General features: G+C 47.0%; 1 protein-coding gene across 2 annotated transcripts in view; it reads left to right on the top strand.

Annotated features, from left to right (window-relative positions):
- Positions 1–26,245, top strand: part of LMBR1 (limb development membrane protein 1) — a 291,341-nt gene that overhangs the window by 23,919 nt on the left and 241,177 nt on the right. For both annotated transcript variants that reach the window (XR_003941628.1, XM_030198592.1), the window contains exons 3-4: positions 6,634–6,673; positions 19,254–19,393. Coding sequence is in view for 1 of the 2 variants with exons in the window: in XM_030198592.1 (XP_030054452.1) it covers positions 6,634–6,673; positions 19,254–19,393 (180 nt within the window). In the remaining variant the exon portion in view is untranslated. The remainder of the gene's footprint in view (positions 1–6,633; positions 6,674–19,253; positions 19,394–26,245) is intronic.

Genomic DNA, 26,245 nt, shown 5'->3' with positions numbered 1-26,245 from the left:
AGCTCAACATGCTTGAAAAACCAGGCCAGAATCTGCTCCCGCATCTTCTCCTCCCCCAGGTGACCTAGTAGATGACTTTGAGCTAATTGCATGACCTGCATACAGTAGGGTTGAGGAACTAACAGTTGCTATACCTCTTACCCCACCAGGGTTCCCTTGGCTATCCTATACAGCAGGCGGTTGTTTATTACAAAATATGAGAGTGCTATCTTAGAGGGGTCCAGGTTGCCCACAGAATTCCCATCTACTGAAACAGCTCTAGCTTGGGCTGCTTTAAGGGACTCATCCTCTGCCTGTGCCCGTTCTGGTAGGGTATTCAACAAGTCAGGGTTGTCCTGCCCACCATCTTACTCCCGGCTCCAAATCTCCATCTACGGTTTGGTCAATTTTGGATTTTCTGTATACAAATCGGGATCCTCCAGCAGGAAGATCTTGGGGGGGAGGGGGGGAAGACTCCACCTCTTTCTTCGGGCCATTGATCAGCTGGGCCCAGTTGGTGCTGAAATTGGGGAAAATCCCTGTCCCAAACTACTGGGTAAGGCAGCTATGGCAAAACTGCTAGTTCCAGATGAGCTTGCCCTACAGGAGTTTTGAAGGACACTTGAGCTGTTGGATATTGTCTCTAATCACCATGTACACATGCCGAGGTCACAGTTTGCTCGTAGTTCAACTGCAAATGATTTATCTCTCTCTGGACAAGGGTCTTGATACTGCCAGAGTCCTCTAGTGCTTGGTATGGGCGTCCTTACAGCTCCACTTGTAGCACACAATTTCTGCTTCATGGATTGAAAGCTTCCACAAAATTACAGTTATGAGTGGTTACCATATTCACATCCATGGCATCTTCAGCCATATTCTGGCAGTCTCTAGGTATGTGACTTTTTTCCACACATCTGTAACAGGTGGGGAAGTATGGATCCCACGACTGAGGTAAAGGTGCACAGTATGTTCGTAGGGAGGAGGGCCTCCATTGCTTCGATCCCGTCTTTGGAGACACCAGGCTGCTGGGTGGTTTCTGATCCCTCTGGGTGTCTGGTCCAGCTTTTTCCCAGGACATCCAGCCTGCTTATTCTCTTATAGAGTTCTGATTCTGGTTGGGCTTGGTAGAAGACTTCAGCAGCTTCTAAAGCACTCTCGAGGTCAACTTAGAGGGCCGCCTTACTCACTCCTTCATAGATGGGGGTAACCCTTTAAGGAACTGCTCCAGGAGGACAATTCTTGCAATCTCCAGACCAGTCTTTCCTTCTGGTTGCAGCCATCGCCAGGCAACCTCCTTAAGTTGGTAGAAGAAATTCCGGGGATTGAAACTCCAGGGGATTTTCTTTAATTTGTAGGTACCCCGTTCAGAACTGCAGCTGATGGGCTTTTAATTTGTAGGTACCCCTTCCGGAACAGCAGCCGATAGGCCTCAGGGCTGTAGCCTGCCCTTTCCAAGATGGCACGTTTCACTTCTGCATAGGTGACCGTCCCAAAGGGATTAACATCTTTGAATGCCGTCTGGCTGCTACTGGTCAGTAAATTCCACAGATAAGTGGTCCATGATGTTTCTAGCCAACCAGCCAGGTGGGCAGTTCTTTCGAAAATGGTCAATAAATAGTCCTTTGGGCCTCCTTAACCTCAGTCAGGCCCTGTTGTATATACTTCCTGGTTTAGATTCCTCCTGGCTCACTTCTTCCAGGTGGGACTAGTCCTTTTAAGGACTGTTAGGGGCAAGGGGCAGAGTCCTGTAAATCCTCTTACCTTCCTACGGTAGATTTCTGTGGTTTGCTATCCTTTGGAGAAGTTGATCCATTTATGACCATGCTGTTCAGCCTTTCCCAGTCATCGGACATTTTTCCAAGATCCTGATAGTTGTGGCAGCCTTTCCTCACAAGGACATATGGCAGGTTCATCCATACTTCATTGATCAGCTGAGATGCAACTCTTCCTACCAAGATTTCGTCCAAGATAGATACTCCTTGAGATTGTTCTATTTTCCAGGAGTCGATTGTTTACAGCAAAAGTCTTGATGTATCTTAGAGTGCTATTCAATATAGGCTTAGGGGTGGCATTTCTTCCTGTTGCTTTTCAACATGAGATTCTCACCCAGGTCAGGATCTACTTTCCCTTACATGTCCCAGGGTCTGGGGATGTGTTTATATTCTGGACACGATGGCCTCTATCTGGGACTTTCTTTCATGGGCCAGATTCCACAGACCTCTTCGGTGGTTCCTTTTCAGCTGTTCATCTCTCTCTCTCTCTTGGGTCCTCCAAGCCACACTTAGCCTTAACTAGTGGTTTCACAGCAGCCTTCCTCTGTCAGTTCAGAAGGGCTCTCTGCAGATGGTTATCTGCAGCTTGTATGCTGCTAGAGTGTGCCTTAGCTGAGTGCAACAGCTATCTGATTTCTTCCAGGAGTTTGATAGTCGACCTTTTATGAACGTGCCGGATATGGAGAAGGGGCTGGCATGTTTATCAACTTCCTTGTATGGCTGGATTCAGGCATTGTCCAAGCGGTTGTCCTTGGCGGGCACAGCCCATCCTTTACTGTGGTTGCACCACTAGGGGGTAGGTGCAGCTTCATACAGTTGCTGGTTATGCTCCATATTTCTGGGCAATCTGCTGTTTGGTGAGGGCTTAGCGAAGTTGGTGAAAGATCTGGTTGACTCGCGCCTCAGTGTCTTCCTGAGGTCAAGTCTAACCGTTCCTTACAGTAGGGTCAGGCTCACCCTCATTTTACAGTTATCAGGTGTTCTCATCTGGGGCGGCCTCTTTTTATTCAGAGGTCCAAGTGTCAGTCCAAGCAGATTTCTCCTGGGGAGAGGTGGTGCACACAGTACCAACTTTTCTTTCTGAGGTGGTTTCTGCTTTTCATCTATATAAACCTTTGTTTCTTCCCACTTTCTTGATGATTGCTGTGTTGGAAGTGACCAACGAGTTCAGTCGGTCAGATCGTTCGTGCTTTGCTTGGGACCTCAAAAAGGTAATACGGCTTCCAAAGCTACGATTGCTCACTGTGTCAAGGAGGCTATCACGTTTGTGTCTTTACTAGCAGGTAAACCACTTCAATCCACATTCCAAGCGCATTCTACCCGAGCTTATGTGTTTCCTGGGTGGAAGCTCGTCTGTTCTCCATGGAGGAAATATGGTCTTCCTTGCATACCTCGTCGGTGAGGCCCTACTTGGAGTATTGTGTTTAGTTTTGGAGGCTGAATTTTGCTAAGGATTTAAAAAGACTTTAAGCAGTCCAGAGGAAGGTGACAAAAATGGTACAGGGCTTGAGCCAAAAGATGTGTAAGAAGAGACTGGAAGACCTGAATATGTGTACCCTAGAGGAGAAGGGGGGACAGGGGAGATATGATACAGACATTTAAATACTGGAAAGGCATTAGTGTAGAAACAAATATTTTCCAGAGAAGGGAAAACAGTAAAACTAGAGGACATGAATTGAGATTGCAGGGTGGTAGACTTAAGAAAACTATTTTTCAAGGAAAGGATGACTGATGCCTGGAATGCCCTCCCAAGGGAGGTGGTGGAGAGAAAATAAATGGTAGCAGAATTCAAAAGGTGTGGGATGACTACAGAGGATCTCTAATTAGAAAATGAATGGTATAAAAAAACAAGACAAAAATGTTTGTATGTGTTTGCATGTCAAGTGGCACTTAGATGGCGACTCTGGTTGTGAAGAACTAAGGCTGGTGCCAGGCAATCTTGTACGGTCTGGGTCCTGTATATGGCAAACTGGTTTAAGATGGGCTGGAGGGATCTTCGATGGAAATGCCAGTGATTTGGAATGTGAGGACAGGACCGGGCAGACTTCTACAGTCTGTGTCCCGCAAATGACATGGATTTGGACAGGTTGGAGTGGGCTTCAAGGGCAGCTTCAATAGTTGGAACCTAGGACAGGGTCGGGCAGACTTCTTTGGTCTATGTCCCAGAAATGCCAAAGAGAGAGAATGATAAAGTATTTTATATTGCATTCATTGTTAATCATGAGTCGATAATGAGAGTGACTGTTGGGCAGATTGGATGGACCATTCAGGTCTTTATCTGCCGTCATTTACCATGTTACAATGTAATTGCATAGTTCTAGATTTTTTTGCATTCAAATTCTTTATTTTTCATTTCTGTATTTTAGCTGTTCTGTAATAGATTTTTATGTCTTCTAGAAGAAAAAACAGTATATTGTTCTCAAGTTCTATAATTTTTTTTTTAAATAAAGATATAGAAAATACTGATCCTGTCACTAAGCCCTAATCACTTTGTCTTCATCAGAATGAGCTCCATTGACCACCACTGAGTTCTGTTTAACCAGTTTATTTGTTGAAAGATTTATGAACCTCTTTCCCAGCCCAACAAAGCTCACCCAGTGTAGAAACACTGATAAGTAAAATAAAAAATGATTTATAAAAAAAAATACAAACAGCAAATATAAAAATAAACTTCAACAGCACCATATAGCACGGTATGTGCAAAACTAACCCATATGGAGAAATTGCCCTCAGGTCTTGTGCCTGATTAGAAGCAACTTCCAAATACACCTTGATAGCTTGTCTATCATATTACATCCTTTGAACTCCCAAAGGAAGCCCTGTGTGATTATAATGCAAGTACAAAAGTGAATGTTAGCAGTAAATTTGAGAGATTGAGATGAGGTCAAGCTCCACATAACTTGGTTTCGAAGTAAGATGTATTTGGATACATCTATTTATATATTCCGCACTATCTTTGATATTTTAGGTGGATTACAGCATTGCATCCATAATCCAATACATTTACAGACAAACCTTAAAATACCATGAACATTCAATTCTACACTGAAAAATTCAAAATATTATTCCATAAAAGTCAAGCAATCTAATTATAGGCCTGTCAAAATTAAGAGAAACTTTAAAATCTTTCATATCTTTCAAAGAGCGGACATCCATTGGTAACTCATTCCACGTTTTGGGTTCTGCTACATAGAACATAGATAATCTGTTCTCTTCCAGATACATCGTATGAAAAGATGGCATATCCAATAGATAAGTAGCTGCTGAATGCAGAGAGTAAGATGGCTGATGCAAATGCAAAGTTGAAACAACCAGAGAAATTTTGTTAATCAAAACCTTAAAGACTAATAATGGTATCTTGGAATGGATGTGGTATTCAATTGGCAACCAGTGTAATGCCTTCAAAATGGGGGTGATATGCTCATATCTAGAATGTCCAGAAATTAGTCTTGCAGTGGCATTATGCGCAATTTAGAGGGATTTCAAAACTCTGACAGTTCATACCTACCCTAGAAACCTTTTAATTATGTATTAAAAGATTAAAAGCACAATTCACAGAGTTCTGCTTATGCTCCTGTAGAGGCCGATGCACTTACCAGTCTTCTATGTAGAATGGTGTCCAAAGCCTTATTGAAGACCAGAAAGATAACATCCACTGCACTGTCTTGATCCACCACTTTGCCATCTCATTAAGGGCCCCTTCAGGTGAGCTAGCATTTTTAGCGCACACTAAAAATTAGCGTGCTCTAATCGTACCCTTAGGAACATTATGGGCGTCTACATGGTTAGTGTGCGCTAAAAATGCCAGCGCAACTTTGTAAAAGACCTCCTAAGGAACTTGTTTGAATTCAGCACCATTCTGGGTTTTTTTTTTTTTTTTTTTGGGGGGGGGGGGGGGAGTGGAGAGTTTGTATTGCTGTACTTTTCTGTTTAATTACAGTAATATGAAGGATGTTAAGCTTCCTATCTGCAACAAATGTCTGCCTAGGTACAGTCCTTGATGTCTTGAAATAGACCAATGAAAATGCAAGTCACTTCATATAAAGATACTCATAAAACAGGATAGCGTTTATTTATACCATTCCTCATAAGAAATTTCAATGAAGTAGTACCAGATTTGATGTCTATTAAAACCATAGTTTGCCCATCCTCCTCTCTCACCATGTTACTAAGCCACCTCCCATAGGCAAACTCTTATGCCACTACTGGCTTTGTTTTTACCTCTTATCCGAACACCATTCTGTACATCTACCATTTCTGTAAAACTTAGGTCATTCATCCACAGCCATGAGTGGGAAAGTGCGGGGTACAAATGTAACAAAAATAAAATAAATAATGTTGAGATGGTGGTTCCTTTCAGTGAATGTCCTCTCTCACATTAGAGAGCTTTCTAACATGAAAGAAACGCCACAAGAGCATTCCGCAAATTCCTCGACCTGCACTTCCCCAGTTGTAAAGGACTAAAGTACAAGCAGATGCACGATACTACATTCTCGTACTTGGGCACGAAACTGTGGAATGCATTGCCTACAGACCTGAGAACAATCGACGAAACAACTATTTTTCGCAGATCTCTGAAGACATATTTCTTCAACAAGGCATACAATGAGAACTAACAGTCACACTAATCCACCCGACAACCCACTCAGTCAAGATAGCCCACCTATTATAACTACCTTAATCACCCCTTTCCTTCTTCCTTCTACCCTTACTTAACCTCGTCACAATATTAAATGGATCTGTCACCCTGCAATGACTATGTTAACAAAACTATGTAAGCCACATTGAGCCTGCAAATAGGTGGGATAATGTGTGATACAAATGCAATAAATAAATAGTAAAGAAATGAAAGTAATCCTAGGATTTACTTTTTGTTTTATAGATGAGCAAGAAGATGAAGATGCCATTGTCAACAGAATTTCGTATGTATACCCATACGTAGTTGCTGTTAGCTGTTGGATATATATACATAAAGTTCTGAGTTTATCTTGTGCACCAATTAGAAGTTCTGGTAATATACTTTAACCAGAAAGTTATTTTTTCTTTTCTGCGTGATATTCCTGCATTTGGATTTTGGAGTTGGTTTCTGAGAACACTCTGTACTGTGTATTAACCGTCCCCTACTTGAGTATTCATGTTGCTCAAATGCTGCCATCTAAGTTCCTGGATGTTGAGAATTGTATTAATAATGGTAGCTTAAGTCTTCATACTAAAATGATCCTTGGCCTAATCTTTTTTTCCTTTACCATCTTGATGTGGCTTAATCGTTGATATCAGTTGGCTCATTTTTTTTTATCATTTCATTTCACCATTTTTTCCTCAGTATACCAGAGAAGAAAATCAGCAGCTTCAATCATTGCCTGTCCTGCAGTCATTGAATATTAATAGTAGACTATCACTTGAATTGTGTGCACTATTAGCATATAGAGCTTGATGAACCTAACTGGCATATGCTCAAGGATGTCACCCAGGGTCATAAAGCTCCTTGCCATCATCAGCAATACTTCAAAGTGCAATGCATTCTCATTGGCATTTAAGGACATGCGACCTGTAAAAACCACTGGTAATCCTTTAACACAGTGTTCTTCAATGGAAGGCCTAGGTGCCAATGGTGGCCCCTGCAGACCTCTGAGGTGGCCCCCATTATCTCTTTATTATTTTTTTTCCTTCTACTCTGCTTCTCAACATAGGCTCAGGATAGAAAGGGGAAAGTGGATGGTGCAAAGAGCTGCATACTCAAAGGCAAGGCATTTCTTAGTAGACAAAAGAGAATGCATTAGAAATACTTACAATTTCTCAGATTTTTGGTACAATGAACTTACTGCTTCTGTAACATGTATTTTGTTTTTTTTTAATAAGTTAGTGTCTATTGCATCAACCAGATGTGTTTAAACATGCAGCTGTTTTATAGTCTTCTTAGTGATGTGTGATTTCTTTGATCTCATGCATTATGTTCAAGTGTGTGATGGGAAAAGATGTAAAGAAATCACACATCACTAAGAAGACTATAAAACAGCTGCAGGTTTAAACACATCTGGTTGATGCAATAGACACTAACTTATTAAAAAAAAACAAAATACATGTTACAGAAGCAGTAAGTTCATTGTACCAAAAGACTTCTGTTTCAGCAAGGATCTCCATCACTTCACCAAGCAGCCTCTATCGAAGTGAGTTACCATTATCCACCATAATTTATAATTCACCAGCATTTACAATGAAGTAAACAATATACAGGCTGGGAGTATTTCATTTACTATAAAGACAGTATTTTCAACTGGCTGCTGTTCAACCAAACTCTACATCTTTTCCCATCACACACTTGAACATAATGCATGAGATCAGAGTTTGGTTGAACAGGAGCCAGTTGAAAATACTGTCTTTATAGTAAATGAAATACTCCCAGCCTGTATATTGTTTACTTCATTGTAAATGCTGGTGAATTATAAATTATGGTGGATAATGGTAACTCACTTCGATAGAGGCTGCTTGGTGAAGTGATGGAGATCCTTGCTGAAACAGAAGTCTTTTGTTGCAGAGTTGTTGGAGCCTGGAGAAAGTCTTATCAGTGTGTGTGTGAAGTCCAGCAGAGAGGCAGAGCGAAGAGAACCAGATCCCAAGAGACAGCTGGGCATTTTCCAGGCTTTTTATATTTTCTTGCTGGACCCTAGGCTGAAGTCAGGTGGAGTGTCTGAGAACTGGCTTCATCTGGTTTTGAGATGGGGCATGGTAACTGGTCACATGTTTAATGACATCATAAGACTTTCTGTCTGGACATCTGTGATATACACATCCATATGGCATCTGACAGGATTAAGAGTCTTTGAGGTAGATGCACTAAACGTTTTTCATCGTTAAATGAGCCCTCAGGGAAGAATTTCCTATCCTTTCCATGCACTTAAGCCTATTTTCCGACGACAGTAGCAGCTAACGAAAACGGAATGGAGATGAGCAATTAGTGTGAAAACCCCATTGAAACGACATGCACTAACCTTTTCCGATTGCCTTTACGCAGGAAAAAGGCAGGAAAACTAACGAGAGGTCTGGACCTCTCGTTAGGACAGCTCTGTGCCAGGAAAAAGTGTTAAGTGAAAAAATAAACAAACTTTGAGCCAATCCCAGCGCATTAGCAGAGCTAAAAGCGCTGTGATTGGTCCAAAGGACCTCAGAAAACACATAAAAAAATAAAAATAAAAAAAGGATCGGGAGGGGGCAAGGGCGCTCATCAGGAGCGTCCTGTACGGACGGCCTTGCCCCCCCCGCTGCTTCCCACTTTCCGCCGCTCCCCCCACCCCGAAAAAGCAAACTTCTAGAAGCCCCTGCCCCCCTCCCTTCCTCACTACTCTCTCACCTCAGCTCCGCCTCCCGACATCCTCCGTCCGTGCCCCGCCCCCTTTTGGGGTCGTCGCCGCCATTCCCCTCCTCCATCGGGCCCCCCTTCCTCTTACCGGGCCCGTGCAGCGCCTCTCTCCTCTGTCCGAAGGCGCTGCACGGGCAAGAAGAAAGCTGAATCAGCTGATGCCTGCCTTCGCCTAGCTTCGATAGAGCGTCTTTCTCCTCCTGGGCCCGCCCCTGTCTGACGTCAGTAACCTACGTAGGTTACTGACGTCAGACAGGGGCGGGCGCAGCAGGAGAAAGACGCGCCATCGCGAAGGCAGGCATCAGCTGATTCAGCTTTCTTCTTGCCCGTGCAGCGCCTTCGGACAGAGGAGAGAGGCGCTGCACGGGCCCGGTAAGAGGAAGGGGGGCCCGATGGAGGAGAGGAATGGCGGCGACGACCCCAAAAGGGGGCGGGGCACGGACGGAGGATGTCGGGAGGCGGAGCTGAGGTGAGAGAGTAGTGAGGAAGGGAGGGGGGCAGGGGCTGCTAGAATTTTGATTTTTCGGGGTGGGGGGAGCGGCGGAAAGTGGTGAGGGGGGGGGGGCAAGGCCGTCTGTACAGGACGCTCCTGATGAGCGCCCTTGCCCCCTCCCGACCCTTTTTTTTTATTTTTGTTTTTATTTGGGAGCCATGTGCTTGCGATTTGACTGTGTTTTGACTGTTTGTGGCATGCGCAGAGCAGCTAACATAACGCTTGGCTGCTCTGCGCATGATTTGGGGGCCGATTAACGATGTGTATTGTGATTCTTTGATACATTGTACGTTTCACTACCGATCTCAGCATGTGTGACTTTTTTTTTTGGTGCATTTTTCGTTATTTTAAAATCGTTAGGGACTTTAACGATTTAGATTTTTTTACGTTTGGTTGCTGCATCTGCCTCTTTGTCTGAGAGTATTAGATAGGTAGATGGGTTTTTCAGTCTGAGTCATTGTCTGAGAATAGGTGGAGTTTCACTGTCTTTGGTTAACTCCAGTCTCTGTGATTGCTGTCCATTTTCAGAGTTTTGTTCTTTGGAGATGTGTTGATGGGCTTAGGTATCCACCCAGCTAGTTTTAGTTATCAGTAGTTTCCAGGGGGGGGGAAGGGGGAGATGAAAGCATGTACATTTGTATCTGATCCAGCAAAATCAATAACTCTGACAATTAAGCTCATATCCTTCTACGCCACTAAAATGTTCCATATCATCGATTTGTGTCCCCTTGTCAGCAGATTGGAGGTAGAGATTGAGCTGCTCCAGTGACTCATCCCCCCCCCCCCTAAAAAAAAGGCCATTGCAGGACAATATAAAAAAAAAAAAAAAAGGGAGGGGGCAGAAAAGGCTTTTTAATTTGGCATCTTTAGGATAAAAATTATTTCAAACTCCCCTCAATACTGGCTTCAGTTGCGTGGGCAGTGAGGGAGATGGTTTGTCGGGGGCAATTGCTATTTCCATTATGTCACAAGGATCAGCCCATACAAATGGGTTGTGACCATCCACCAGCAGGTGGAGTTAGAGAACTTGAATGAGTTGTGCCTCATATGCTCCTGCGCTTAGCAACAAAGCTAGTTTCCTTGTCATCAGCAGCAGATGAATCCATTAACTGATGGGTTGTATCCGCCTACCAGCAGGTGGAGATAGAGAACACTGAAAAACCACAGTGACCCTTGGACGGCTAGCCCCCAACTGCCTTCAGTATTTCTCTATCTCCCAGCAGATGTGGACGTAGCTTGATCAGCTCCTGGATTTCAGACTGCGTGGGGTGGCTCCTGTGCTTTGCCAGTTGAGCAGGGGTGTTGTGGCTGGTGGTGCCCACTTTAAAGGCATATAGGTTTGCCCTTTCCCTGCCTTACCCATTCCCCCCTGCCTCCAACTTTCCTCACAGCGTAAAAAAAAAAAAAAATGCTTTTTCTGCGTGGCTGTTCTGAGGCTTTTTCCAGAGATTCTGGTTCTGTGCAGCTTGACCGGAGCTCGTTGACTCGGTCTTTTGAGGTGAGAGTGGTGCCCAGCTCCTCCGGGGAGGTCCCGCGGATGCCGTTCCGATCGGGGTAAGTTTTGGTGCGAAGCCGCCATTTTTTTTGCTATATTTCCGTCCTGTCGGATGATGGTTGCTGAGGGAGTTAAGCGCTGCTCCCGTTGTGGTAAACGCAGATCAGCAGCGGGGCTGTGTAAAACGTGCTCCTTAGATGCTCACGCTAGTACGAGCATGGCAAGCGATTCTTCCCGCTCGATGGAGCAGGCAGTGGGTGTCATTTTGGAAGCGCCGCATGTCTTGACCCTCGCGGTTGCGGAGGAGTCTGAGTGCAGGGGGATGCCTCGTTTAGAGGCTGCCAGAGGAGCTCCTACATCCGTTTCTCCTAATTCGCAGGCGGAGGGTCAGGGTGAGTTTTTCTCCCCTGAGTTTGTGCTTTTAATGCATAAGGCTTTCATGCTGAAAAGAGCTCTGCTGCAGGTGTCTGACAGTGCGTTGCATCCTGGGTTCCCTCCGGGGGGTGTTACCCCGGGGATGGCTTCAGAGGTTATTTCCTCCCCAGAGCGTTGGAAACATGCTAAACATAGACGGGTAAATTCCCCGTCTGAAAGTGGCGCATATCCTTCCCCCCCCATGGTCGAGCTATGGAGAGTCTGAGGGATCTGGCAGGCCCTCAGGGACGGGTGATCCAGAGGAGGGTGCCTGTTTGCCACTGGATTTGGATGATCTCAATTGCGGTCCGGATTTTCCACCGCGACGAGCTGCCAGCTCTCATTACTGACACTTTGCAGGCCCTCTCGATTGATGATCCTGCTGAAGGCGAGGCCTCCTCTGTTAATCTTAGGATGGCGAGTACTAAGAAGCCTACTCGGGCCTTTCCAGTGCATGACTCCAGCCAGGAGCTTATTTCTGCTCAATGGTCTGACCCCGATGGGCCTTTGAAAGTGGCCAGGGCTATGGGGCAGCTTAATCCTCTGAGTGAAGAGCACTTGGCCCCTTTGGGAATGCCTAAAGTGGATGCGTTGGTCATGGCAGTGACTAAAAAGACCACTCTCCCAGAAGAAGGAAGGGTCGCTTTGAAAGACATGCAGGACCGGTGGCTTTGAAATTGCGGGCCTTGCCTTGAGGGCATCTATTTGCAGTTCCTATGCAGCCCGGGCATGTCTTTCCTGGCTACAGCAGGCGGTGGAACAGCCCGCCGTTGGTGCGGGCCCCCTCTCTGAGGTGACCCCGCGGATGGAGTTGGCCCTGTCATTTTTGGCTGACGCCCTTTATGATCTGGTCAGAGCTTCGGCTAAACAGATGTCTGTGGCGGTTTCTGCCCGCTGCCTTCTTTGGCTGCGGCATTGGGCGGCTGACATGGCTTCTAAGCAAAGGCTGGTGAGGTTACCCTTTCGGGGCCTCCTGTTATTTGGAGAGGAATTGGAGAAGATTGTGAAAGACCTGGGGGACTCTAAACCCCAGTGGTTACCTGAGGATAGGCCGAGGCCTTCTTCCAAGGGTCCGGTGTTTCCCTCCTCTTCCAGACCTCGCTTCCGTGAAGCTCGCAGGTATCGCCCGGGGCGCTCTGCTCGGTTTTCTCAACGTGCCCGTTTTCAGCAGAGGAACTCCTTTCGCTCGGACAAACGTTCCGCAGGGGCCGGTTCAAGGCCAGGAGTTCAGGGACGTCCTCCACAATGATGGGACGCCGGCCCACTCCTCCATGCCTGCAGTAGGAGGATGTCTTTCCCTCTTTCTAAAGGAGTGGACCAAGATTACCTCGGATCAGTGGGTCCTGGACCTGATCAGAGAAGGTTACTGACTGGAATTTGGTGCCCTGGTGAGAGATGTGTTTGTGGAGTCCCGATGCGGCACAGCCTGTAAAACGGGCGGTGGTAGAGGAGACCTTACAAGTTTTGCTGCACCTCAGAGCGGTGATCCCGGTGCCTCCCACTGAACACGGTCGCAGCTGCTATTCCATTTACTTTGTCGGTTCTCGAAAAGGCGGGTCTTTCAGACTGATCCTCGACTTAAGAAGTGTCAACGAGGCTTTCAGAGTACGACACTTTCGTATGGAAACCCTGCGCTCCGTCATTGCGGTGGTGCAGCCAGGAGAGTTTTTCTCACTTCTCTGGACCTAAAAGAAGCATATTTGCACATTCCTATATGGCCCCTGCATCAGCGGTTTCTCCAGTTTGCGGTGTTGGGACAACATTTCCAGTTTCGGGTCTTGCCTTTCGGCTTAGCCACAGCTCCCCGTACCTTTTCCAAGGGTAATGGTGGTCGTAGCTGCCTGCCTCAGGTGATAGGGTATCAGAGTTCACCCTTATCTTGACGACTGGCTCATCAGAGGGGATTCGACAACCGAAAGTCGTCTTGCCACGGCCAGAGTGGTGACAGTCCTGCAGGCGCTAGGCTGGGTGGTCAATATACCCAAAAGTCACCTGACCCCCTTGCAGTCTCTAGAGTATTTGGGGGTCCGGTTCGACACGGCCTCGGGGTTTGTCTTCCTCCCCGACCAAAGGCGGTGCAAGCTTCAGAATCGGGTCCGTTTGCTCCTGCAGATGCCTCGCCCGCGAGCTTGGGACTTTGTCCAGCTGCTGGGGTCGATGATGGCCACCTTGGAGGTGGTTCCTTGGGCGAGAGCACATATGAGGCCTTTGCAGATTGCCCTGCTTCAACAGTGGTCTCCGATTTCCCAGGAATATCAACGCAGACTCACATGGCTCCCTGCTGCTCGGCTCAGTATAGAGTGGTGGCTCTCCGACAGGATGCTGAGCCAAGGAATGCCACTTGCGCTTCCTTCTTGGTGCCTGGTGATAACAGATGCCAGCCTTTTGGGCTGGGGAGCGCATTGCCAGGGAAGCTATGCTCAGGGTCAGTGGACAACCGTCGAAGCGGGGTGGTCCATCAATCGCTTGGAACTGAGAGCGATATTCCAGGCTCTAATGGCCTTTCAAAAGACTCTGAAGGGGCTTGCTGTCTGGGTCCTGTCAGACAACATGACAGCGGTGGCCTACATAAATCGTCAGGGCAGCATTCAGGGCAGGGCCCTGGCCGTGGAGGCCGCTCAGATTTGCTACTGGGCCGAGCTTCACCTGCAGCTTCTGTCAGCTGCTCACATAGCAGGTCAGAGCAATTTGCAAGCCGATTTTCTCAGCAGGCATCAAATTGAACTGGAAGAAGTTTTTCTTCAGATTTGTGCCAAATGGGGGACACCTGAAATGGATCTAATGGCGTCAAGTGCAAATGCCCAAGTGCCTCGCTTTTTCAGCAGGAGGAGAGATCCTCTCTCGGCAGGGTTGGATGCACTGGCTCAACCCTGGCCTGCGGACCTCCTGTATGTGTTCCCTCCTTGGCCCTTGATAGGGCAAGTCCTTCTTTGGATTCGTCTACACCGGGGATTGGTGATTCTTTTCACCCCGGACTGACCAAGGCATTGGTGGTATGCGAATCTCCGTCGGATGATGATGGAGGCTCCATTGCATTTGCCCCTGGTGCCGAACCTGTTGGTTCAGGGTCCGGTGTCTATGGAGGATCCCTGCCGAATTGGTCTTACGGCCTGGCTCTTGAGAGGGTGCAATTGAGAGACAAGGGCTATTCTAACAAGGTAATTTCCACACTCTTGCAGGCCCACAAGCGGTCCAAATCCGCAGCTTATGCTGGGATCTGGGGCAAGTTTGATGCGTGGTGTGTTTCAAAGGCGATCACTCCCACGCGGGCTACTATTTCGCCGGTACTGGACTTTTTGCAGGATGGTTTACAAAAAGGTCTGGCTTACAATTCCCTGTGGGTCCATGTGGCAGCATCGGCATGCTTTCGAGGGAAAGTCTCTGGCTTGTCCCTTGCTGCTCATTCGGACATTGCTCGATTTCTCAGAGGGGTGCTTCGGCTCTGTCCTCCTGTCTGGTCGCCGAGTCCAGCATGGAACCTGGGGCTGGTGTTGAAGGCTCTCCAGTGTTCGCCCTTCGAGCCGCTTCAGAGAAGGATGTGACTCTCAAGACAGTCTTTTTGGTGGCCATGACATCGGCTAGACGCGTGTCTGTACTGCAGGCGCTGTCCTGTCGGGACCCTTTTCTACAATTCTCGGAGTCCAGAGTAACGGTACGTGCTGTGCCTTTCTTCCTGCCTAAGGTGGTCTCAGTGTTTCATCTGAACCAGCCTATTTTTCTTCCTTCCTTTTCTAGGGAAGATTTCCCGGGCTCCTTTGGTCAGTTACATCTTTTGGATGTCCCCAGGGCGCTGTTGCAGTATCTACAGATGTCAAAGTTACATGCTTTCCGTTTACGCCAATAAAAACCTGGTGTAAATTCATGTGAGTAGATATAGGCACACTGACGCGTATTCTGTATTGCATGCGAAACTGTTGGAACGCCCACGGAATGCCCATAAACATGCCCCTTTTCAGCTAGGCGCGTTTATTTTTAACTGTGCACTTTGCAATTTAGGCGCAGTTCTTTATACAATATGCTTACCAATTTCTGTGCATAAATTGTAATTATTGCCAATTAGTGCTCGTTATAGCTTAAGTGCCATGAAAAATGCTAATTTATCTTGTTCTGACAATTTAAGTGCTTATCACTGCATGAAACTAGGTGCCATATATAGAATTCGGGGCTTAGCGCTGATTCCCGTGCCCAAACATTGGGCGCCAGGCTAAGGCCTGCTGAAACCTGGTGGAAATACTGGTACCCAAATTGGATGTGCTGATTCAGTATTCTATAACTATATGTGTAACTTTTTGGAATGCCCCAACACAACCATGTCCCTTTTCAGATGCATACTATTCCCCCCCCCCACCACACAATTCTATAAATAGTGCCTTAAGTTTATGGCCAGATTGCACACACAACTTAATTGATTAACAAGCTAATCAGCACCGATAATTGTTAACCAATTAGCACTAATTGGCTTCAATTAGAATTTACACGTACAACTTTCTGGCATGTTCTATAAGGTGGTGCGTGCAATTTCTAATGCGTGCAGCTGAAAAGTGGTTGTGGCATGGGTTGGTCATGGGCATTTCAAAAAACTGTGCACACTACTATGGAATATGCCGATCTGTGCTTAACTTAGGCGCAGGTATTTAGGCCTGGATTTTGGTAGCCTAAATGGGTGCGCCTAAATTTTAGTAGCAAGAACAGTACATGAGAATATTCTGTAAACTACTTCTAACTATAGGCACAGTTATAGAATCGTGCTAACCTTGTGATTTTTCGGCACCAATTACAATATACAATCTTTATTCCTTTCGACCCTCATGGTGCCTGATTCACACCTACCTCCGACCACTATATAACCTTGTATTTGTTATCAACCGACTTGGCGAACGCCTTTATGGCACTATCCTGCTTATTTTCGAAAGAGAAAAACGCCTATATTTTGATCCAAATCGGGAGATGGGCGTTTTTCTTGCCCAAATCGGTATAATCGAAAGCTGATTTTGGGCGTTTCCAACTGCACTCCATCGCGGAAACGAATAAAGTTGACGGGGCGTGTTGGAGGCGTGGTGACGGTGGGACTGGGGCGTGGTTATCAGCCGAGGAGAGATGGGCGTCTTTAGCTGATAATGGAAAAAAAAAAAAGGTGTTTTTGCCGCGATTTTGGGTCACTTTTTTTGGACCCTTTTTTTTCACGAACAAGTCCCAAAAAAGTGCCCCAACTGCCCAGATGACCACTGGAGGGAATCGGGGATGACCTCCCTGGACTCCCCCAGTGGTCAGTAAACCCCTCCCACCAAAAAAAAAACCCACTTAAAAAAACTTTTTTTCCAGCCTCTATGCCAGCCTCAAATGCCGTACCCACCTCCATGACAGCAGAATGTGTTCTGTCCTGTGACAGTCTTTCCCTGGGTCAGATGTGGCTCTCCGGGTGCACTACAGGGTCACATCAGCATTGCATTGTGGTGGGTGTAGGGTATTGGGCTCCGTGATTTCATTAGATTGTGTTACAGTCTCACGATGTTGGTAGTTGGTAGGCTCTTCTCCCATGGTGCTTTTCCCCCTGCCTACTGGGTCAGAGTGTGTCCAGTTTTGTTTCCGGTAGTCCATGAGGTAGTGGCCATTTTTGTAAGCCAGTTTTAGATCCCTTCCATGTGTTAGCCACGTTAGAGAACTTAGTTCTTACCTTGAATGTGGCTGAAAGAGGGCATTGTACAGCATTCTGCCAGCTCTGACCTACTGCTAATCTCAGTACCAGGGAGACTCGTTGCCAGTGGGGCACAACCTCTGATCTGCAGTTAACTGTGAGTAAGCGTGCTTATTCCAACAAAGGACGTTTTCGGAGAGATTAGTCTTCAGGTGTAAACTGGTGTGCCAAAGTTATACAGCAGCAACAAGTCCTAGAGGCCTGCGTGTATGCAGGTCCCTGGAGCACTTTTAGTGGGTACCGCAGTGCACTTCAGCCAGGTGGACCCAGGCCCATCCCCCCTACCTGTAACACTTGTGCTGGTAAATGGGAGGCCTCCAAAACCCACTGTACCCACATGTAGGTGCCCCCTTCACCCCTAAGAGCTATGGTAGTGTTGTATATTTGTGGGTAGTGGGTTTTGGGGGAGGGGGGTTGGGAGCTCAGCAACCGTGGTAAGGGAGCTATGCATGTGGGAGCTTTTTCTGAAGTCCACCGCACTGACCTAGGGTGCCCAGTTGGTGTCCTGGCATATCAGGGGGCCCAGTGTACTACGAATCCTGGCCCCTCCCACGACCAAATGGCTCGGATTAGGACGTTTTTGAGCTGGGCGTTTTTAGTTTCCATTATCGCTAAAAAAAACAAATGCCCAGCTGAAAAACGTCCATTTTTTCGAAAATACGCTTCGGCCCTCCCCTTCACCGACCTGTTCTCGGAGATAAACGCCCATGGAGATAGGCGTTTCCGTTCGATTATGTCCCTCCATGTAAGCCACATTGAGCCTGCAAATAGGTGGGAAAATGTGGGGTACAAATGCAAAAAAATAAATGACTTCAGGACTTCTGATCACTTTTTTGTATTATTGACAGGTCCTCGACGCGGGGGGCCAGCGTCTAAGGCCACTATAGCCTGTTGGCTCAAGGAAGTCATTTTTTCTGCGTATCTGCTTTCAGGGCGGACACCGCCTGAAGCGTTTAAGGCGCATTCCACGAGAGCGATTTCCTCCTTGTGGGCTGAATCGGGTGCACTCTCTCTTCAAGAGATCTGTAGTGCGACTACTTGGGCTTCTCAGTTCTCATTTGTCCGGCATTACAGGCTGGATGTTGCAGCGAAGCAGGACGCGATTTTTGGAGCACAAGTGCTTGCTCGCGGTGTGGCCTGTTCCCACCCTACTTAAGGAGTGCTTTTGTACATCCCATCAGTTAATGGATTCATCTGCTGCTGATGACAAGGAAGGGAAAATTAGGTTCTTACCTTGGTAATTTTTTTTCTTTAGTCACAGCAGATGAATCCATGATCCCTCCCTGTCTGACTTTGTTTTTTTTGTTCAGATCTTTCATGCAGATATATATCTCATTGGGAGAAGTTGGAAAACATTTCTCAGAATTTCTACATGATGTTCTACTACTGGAGGTTGAGATCGTCCCTCCTTTGATGCTCCTGTTCTGTGGCGATTGTTCGCTGTGAGGAAAGTTTGTTATTATACCTTTATGGTTCACTCTGCTTTGGAAATCTCAAATACAGAAGGCAGTTGGGGCTAGCTGTCCAAGGGTCACTGTGGTTTTTCAGTGTTCTCTATCTCCACCTGCTGGTAGGCGGGTACAACTCATCAATTAATGGATTCATCTGCTGTGACTAAAGGAAAGAAAATTACCAAGGTAAGAACCTAATTTTCCCTTCATATATACAAACAAAACTGTGGGGTAAGAGTCATTTTTACAAAGTTCAAAAATAAGCTCCGTCCTACTATGCTATCTTCTCATGAAGTATTTTGCCTACCAATTTTAAAATCATGAAAATGAAATATTTAGGAAAGTTTTAACCATGGTTACTTTAAAGGAAGGATTGGCTAGTTGCTTATATTGCCTGTGAACTGGTCCAGTTGTGTTTGGAGTTTCAAGCATATGATTATAAATATTTTATACTTATGTTTTTATATTTTTTGCATGTCATGTGGAGAATTAATTTGTCTTAGATTATTCATAAATATTGCATAGTAAAGTCTGTGACTGCATATTCCTTTACTTATGTTTCTTGAAAAGTAACTGATGCTTCTACTTGATTTGCAGGCTGTTCTTGAGTACCTTTACTCTGGCAGTGTCGGCTGCCTCAGTACTGCTTCTTCCATTCTCTATAGTCAGCAATGAGATCCTGCTTTCTTTTCCCCAGAACTACTACATTAAGTGGTTAAATGGCTCTCTAATCCATGGTGAGTAATTATGGGCTTACATATTTTTATAATGTTCCTCGCACAATTGTGTAGTAAGTACAAGTGAACTTAGTGTATGTGGTTATGTTCCTACATTTTCATAATCATTCTTTTTGAAAAAATGCAGATATCTTAGGGGACAAGTTATTAAAGTGTGATTAAAGACAAGTTTTTACTGCATCTTCTTTTACAATGGGATTCAGGGATAAGTACCACAGACTGTTGAATCTCATAGTAAAAGAATAATGCTGGTTGCAAGCCACCTCCTCAAACTGCACTTTATTCCATTGGCCCAGTAGCACCTGGGTCTCAATGCTGTGGCATGGTGCTCCCAGACTAGAGACTGAGGATTGTGAGAGCTCCCACCCCCCCCCAACCATTGGTAAATTGGGCTAGAGCAATCCCCATTTTGCTCCTGCCGTGTCTGGCACCGTACCAGAAATGGTGCCCATAGTAGTAGTCTTGCGCTACTACTGCTATGGGTGGTAGCACGAGACTGTTAGGGGCTCCATATTGGATTTTTGTGCCAGGCAGGAGTGACTAGGGATCTCTCCTTTCTGAGCACCACTGGCCACCAGGGAATCCATTGGTTAGGTCCTGCTGGGGGGGGGGGGGGGGTGGAGACTCTGAAAGCCCTCATTCTTCAGCCTGGGGGCATTGGGCCATAGCTTTGCAGCCCGATTCTCCAGGGTGGCAAAATAACTTCATGCATTGCAAGTTTTGCATTTCATTACTATATAGCCATTGATGACTTAAATCGCCGAGATAAATTGTCAAGCTGTGTTAGAACCCTTTAAGTCACATTAAGGGAGCTTGATAACTTCCCCCCTCTTAATATATAGTCTATCTAGACCTGTGACCAGTGGTCTGTTTGTTTATTTTTACAAAATCTATGTAGCATTTGATAGGAGTGTAGTTTTTGAAATGTTTTGTTGAGGACAGTGATCTTAGGTGAGTTCTCATAGTCCCCAAACAATTTTAGTGTAAGTGCAAGGTGATCAGGTTTTACTGATCGTGCTGGACATGACTTCTACTTTTGACCTGGTGACTTGTTTCTTCAGAAGTGCTGGTTGAAGAGAGAGAAAATGTTTCAATTGCTCAGCTTTTATTTTTCAGTCCGTCAGTATTGGTTCTCATGGCTGCTTGTCATCTCCTACAGTATGTTCACTTGTGGTTTTTCATGAGGCTCTTCACTGTTCTGATACTGTTCAATATTTTTGCAGACTGTGGGGAATTGGGTGTTCATTGGTTTTCAGAAGCTGTATTTATACTAATGATATTCAGGTCATTTGCATTGTGAGTAAAGATGATTCCTCAGGAATATTAAATCTTAACCAAGGTGTAGTTGACCATTTGTAACTGATAACATAACGAACCTAGATGATGATGATGATAATATTGAGAATGAACTAGTGGATGGTTTATTATTCTTCATTTAGACTTGGATAAAGACATAGCAGTGGACTGTGTGTTCTTGTTGGATTGTTTGATCAATATAGAATTTCATATTGTCCAGGTTTTCTGTATAATTTATTTTAAGTTATGGAAGATGAGGGATTTATGCTTCTTGGTGATTCAGGTCTTATGTCTCATCTAAAACACTGTGATGGCCTACTTATTGGCTTCACTGTGAGGCTAATGCACAGATTTCAGGTCAATCAAGAATTTGGTGGCCAAAATAGTTGAAGGTAGGTGTAAACTGTCTTCATTATCATCTCACCAGATTTGTCCAGATGCTTGGGTTTGTACTGTCCTTCCTGCAGGTGGAAACGGAGAACTACTGAGCTGTGATATCATTTAAGAACCCTGTGAAGCCCCCTGATCAGTCAGTGCTTCTCAGTCTCCAGCAGGTGGTAAGCTTTCTGTGCAGCCTCTATAGGATTTTATTTCCATTTCTTTGGTCACTGGCTTACCTGAAGAATAAAAATAAATAAAAGTAGCTCTCTTTTTTGTTTTTGACCGTTTTCTTTGTCAGATTAACCTCCGTGCAGGGTCACTGGTGTGTTTTTCACTATGGTAGCACTGCAGCATAAAAACAAGCACTGTTTTGTTTATGGGCACAAAGGTCAGCTACCATGCTTGTGGGAAAATGATGACAATGTGAAGAGAAAGCTGTGGTTTCCTTTCCTTCCATGCCAAAGGACCATCAGGTGAGCAGCACTTGATTCCTCCAGCCAAGAGGAGCCAGAAGTTAATGTGACAGAAGCAGTGGCAGACCCAATTTTGGCAGGAATTGACTTTGTTTCCTTGGCCTCGCCCTCTCCCCCCACCTCTTTCCCGAGGTGTTTCTGGAATTGCTCTGTTCTCGCCTAAAAGTGAGGCAATCAGACAGATCTTATTCAGGTTACTTCATTTAGAATTGGTGGTTCCAGTTCTGCCGCAGGAAGAGAGAACAGAATGTTATTCAATTTATTGTGTAGTTTCAGAAAAAGAAGGCACCTTCTGTTTCTCAAAGTGGTTAAATTTCTCGAGGGTTCAAGTTTTCAAATGGAAAATTTAAGATCGGTCATTGGCAGTAAAAAGTGTTTCTTACTTTAAATATAATGGACTGACCATGACACTGTATCTGCCTTCTGCAAAGAGGGAATTTTGGTCCGCCGTTATGTAGACAACTGGTTGATAAGACTGAAGTTGTTCCAAGAAAGCAAAAGTCACACAGCGAGTGGTACACTTCTTACAAGAGTTAGGATGGATTGTCAATTTCTCCAAGAGCAACTTTTCCTTGTCCCAAGCATTGGAGTGTTTGGAGGCAAAGTTCAACAGTCTCCAAGGCAAAGTGTTTGCTTCTTCCTTCAGTGAGAAGGGAAAAGCTAGAATCTCAGATCAGAAACCACCTCTTCCTTGTCATCAAGCAGATGAAGCCATTACGTATGGGTTGTGTCCATCAACCAGCAGGGGGAGATAGAGAGCACTCAACTTTTCACAGTGCCTCATGGCCAGCCAGCTCCACTGCCTCTTCAGTATTCTCTATCTCCCCAAGCAGGGTGGCTGCAGCTTCTTCGAGCTCCATCAAAAATGTGCCTGGGGTGGCTCCTGGCTTGCCAGTTGTTAGCCGGGGCGTTAGAGGCTATAGCAGCTTCACTTTGAAGGCACATAGGTTAGCCCTTTCCCTGCCTTACCCATGCCCCCGTGGATGTGGACATATTAGCTTGCTTTTCCCTGTCCTTTCCCACTCAGTGGATGCAGGCACATTGGTTCGCCTTTCCCTGCCTTTCCCACTCATCTGAGCCTCAGGAGTTCTTATTACCTCTGCTTTCCTCACAGCATTAAAAAAAAAAAAATGGAACAGAGGTTTTCCTTTGATTCTTCTATGGGACCGGAGCTGTGATACTTGATCTAGTGAGGTCTAACTCCTCCGGGGTGGGCCCGCGATCAGGGCGTTTTTGGCGCGAAACCGCCATTTTGAATTTTCCTGCCGTTTTCGGCGATGGCTGCAGAGAATGTAAAGCACTGTTACCGGTGTGGCAAGCGCAAATCAGCAGCGGGGCTCTGTAAATCGTGCTGTACAGGTGTAAGAGCCGGCCTGAGCATGGCGAGCGATGATTCTTCCCGCTCAGAGCTGGCAGCGGACGCCATTTTGAATTCTCCGCATGGCGCGGCCTCCGTAGAGATGGAGAGCCCTGAGCCCGGGGGGGAACTCGAATTGAGGCTATTCAGGGAACGGCTAGCCCCGGACGGGATCTGGGTGCCCAGGGCGAGTTTTTCTCCCCTGATTTTGTGTTGTTATTGCATAAAACATACATGCTGAAAAGATTTCTCCCTCAAGGGTTGTCTGAGGCCCCTTCTATTGTCCCCCCCCCCCGGTGGATTCTGGCCTGGGACTGCCCGCTGAGGCTATTTTCCCTGATAATTGGCATAAAGAAAAGCGTAGCAGGGCTAATTCCCCTTCAGATTGTGGTGCACCTCCTTCTTCCCCCCCCCACCCCCCCCGTGGTCGGGCTGTGAGGATTCGGAGAGTTCTGGCAGGCCTTCGTGGTCTGAGGAGCCAGAGTCAGGTGCAGAATTACCACAGGATCTGGATGATCCCTCCGCGGTGAGGATTTTCCACCGTGATGAGCTGCCAGCGCTTATTTCAGATGCCCTACAGGTCCTTTCTATTGAAGAGCCTGACAGTGGCACAGCCTCCTCTGTGAATCCTAGGATGGCTAGTACCAAAAAGCCTGCTCGAGCCTTTCCTTTGCATGACTCCATCCAAGAGCTTATTTCCGCTCAGTGGGCTGACCCCGAGGGACCTTTGAAAGTTTCCAGGGCTATGGGGCAATTATATCCTCTGCGTGAGGAGCATTTGGCTCGCTTTGCAATGCCTAAAGTAGATGCCCTAGTCACTGCAGTGACAAAGAGAAGTACCCTCCCTGTGGAAGGAGGAGTTGCCCTGAAGGATATACAAGACCGTAGGCTGGAAGCAGCACTTAAACGGTCCTTTGAAATTGCAGGTCTTACTGTCTGCATGCAGTTGTTATGCTGCTAGATCCTGCCTGGCGTGGTTGCAACAGGCAGCGGAATAGCCCGGAGATGGAGCGGAGCCCTTCTCGGATTTGGCTCCGCGGCTGGAGTCGGCCTCGTCCTTTTTGGCTGATATTGTCAGAGCTTCGGCTAAACAAATGGCAGTAGCAGTGGCGGCTCGCCGTCTTATTTGGCTACGACATTGGGCAGCGGACATGGCCTCTAAGCAAAGGTTGGTGAAGTTGTCCTTTCAAGTCCTTCTATTTGGTGAGGAGTTGGAAAAAAAAATTGTTAAAGGCCTGGGAGATCCTAAACCCCAGCGCTTGCCCGAAGATAGGCCGAGGCCTTCCTCCAAGGGCCAGGCGGTCCACTCCTCTTATAGACCTCGCTTCCGTGAAGCTAGAAGGTACCGCCCGGGGCGTTCTGCTGGGTTCACTTCTCGTGCCCGTTTTTCAGCAGAGGAACTCCTTTCGCTCGGACTAGCGTTCCGCAGCCACCGGCTCTAGGCCTGGAGTTCAGGGGCGACCCTCTCAATGATGGTGCGCCGGCCCCCTCCTCGCTTCCTGTCATCGGAGGACGTCTTTCCCTCTTTGCCGAGGAGTGGGCCAATATTTCCTCAGATCAGTGGGTTCTGGACCTGATCAGAGATGGCTACAGAATAGAATTCAACGCCCCAGTAAGAGACGTGTTTGTGGAGTCCCGATGCGGTTCTGCCGCCAAACGGGCGGCGGTAGAGGAGACTTTGCAGGGTCTGATTGTTAGGGGCCGTGTCCCCGGTACCTCCCGCTGAACACGGCTACGGCTGATACTCCACCTACTTTGTGGTGCTGCGAAAAGGTGGGTCTTTTCGCCCTATTCTGGACTTAAAAGAATTAAACAAGTCCCTGAGAGTGTGGCATTTCCACATGGAAACCCTGCGCTCCGTCATTGCTGCGGTACAGCCAGGAGAGTTTCTCACGTCTCTAGACCTGAAAGAAGCTTACTTGCACATACCAATTTGCACCAGAAGTTTCTGAGGTTTGCGGTGTTGGGAAAACATTTCCAGTTCCAGGCCTTGCCTTTTGGCCTCGCCACAGCTCCCCGAACCTTTTCGAAGGTAATGTTGGTAGTAGCTGCTTTGCTCAGGCGAGAAGGTATCGGGGTTCACTAGTACCTAGACGACTGGCTCATCAGAGCAGACTCTGTAACAGAGAGTTATCAAGCTACAGCCAGAGTGGTCTCAGTACTTCAATCTCTAGGCTGGATCGTCAATATGGCCAAAAGTCACCTGACCCCCTCCCCGATTGGTGTCTAGTAGTGACAGATGCCAGCCTGAAGGGCTGGGGAGCACATTGCAAGGGGAAGCATGCCCAGGGTCTATGGACACCTGAGGAGTCGGAGTGGTCCATTAACCACCTGGAGTTGAAAGTGGTGTTTCAGGCGCTTCTGGCCTTTCAAGTGACCCTGGAAGGACTGGCTGTCAGAGTGATGTCTGACAACACGACAGCAGTGGCCTACATAAATCAACAAGGTGGCACTCGGTGCAGAGCACTGGCCGCGCAGGCCGAACAGATTTGCCACTGGGCCGAGCTGCATCTTCAGTTTCTGTCGGCAGCTCACATTGCAGGTCAGAGCAACGTGCAAGCCGATTATCTAAGCAGGCATCAGATCGATCCAGCAGAATGGGAACTAGCAGACGAAGTATTCCTGCAGATATGTGCCAAATGGGGAAAGCCCATGATGGATCTTATGGCGACAAGTTCAAATGCCAAAGTCCCGTGCTTCTTCAGCAGACGGAGAGATCCTCGCTCGGCAGGGTTGGATGCCTTGACTCAGCCCTGGCCTCCGGGCCTACTATATGTGTTCCCTCCGTGGCCCTTGATAGGGCACGTGCTCCTGCGGATTCGGCTGCACCCAGGAGAAGTGGTCCTCATCGCCCCGGATTGGCCCAGGAGGCCTTGGTATGCGGACCTCCGACAGATGCTAGTGGAGGCTCCCCTTCCTTTACCTCTGGTACCGAATCTGTTGTCACAGGGCCCGGTAGCCATGGAGGATGCCTGCCGCTTTGGTCTTATGGCATGGCGATTGAGAGGGCGCAATTGAGGGACAAAAGCTATTCAAACAGTTATTTCCACTCTCCTGCAGGCCCGCAAGCGTTCCACTTCCGTGGCTTATGCCAGGATTTGGCGCCAGTTTGAGTCTTGGTGTGCTTCAAAAGCGATCACACCCATGCGGGCTCCTGTCTCGCCGATTCTGGACTTTTTATAGGATGGTGTACAAATAGGCTTGGCCTATAATTCCCTGCGGGTGCAAGTGGCAGCATTGGCCTCCCTTCATGGTAAGGTTGAAGGCGTGTCTTTAGCTGCTCATCCAGATGTGGCACAGTTTCTTAGTAGGGTGCTTCGGCACCGGCCTTTCGTGCGAGCACCC

The sequence above is a fragment of the Microcaecilia unicolor genome, chromosome 1, assembly GCF_901765095.1.
Source record: "Microcaecilia unicolor chromosome 1, aMicUni1.1, whole genome shotgun sequence".
In the NCBI taxonomy this organism is placed as follows: domain Eukaryota; kingdom Metazoa; phylum Chordata; class Amphibia; order Gymnophiona; family Siphonopidae; genus Microcaecilia; species Microcaecilia unicolor.
This window is presented reverse-complemented; position numbering and strand designations above follow the sequence as displayed.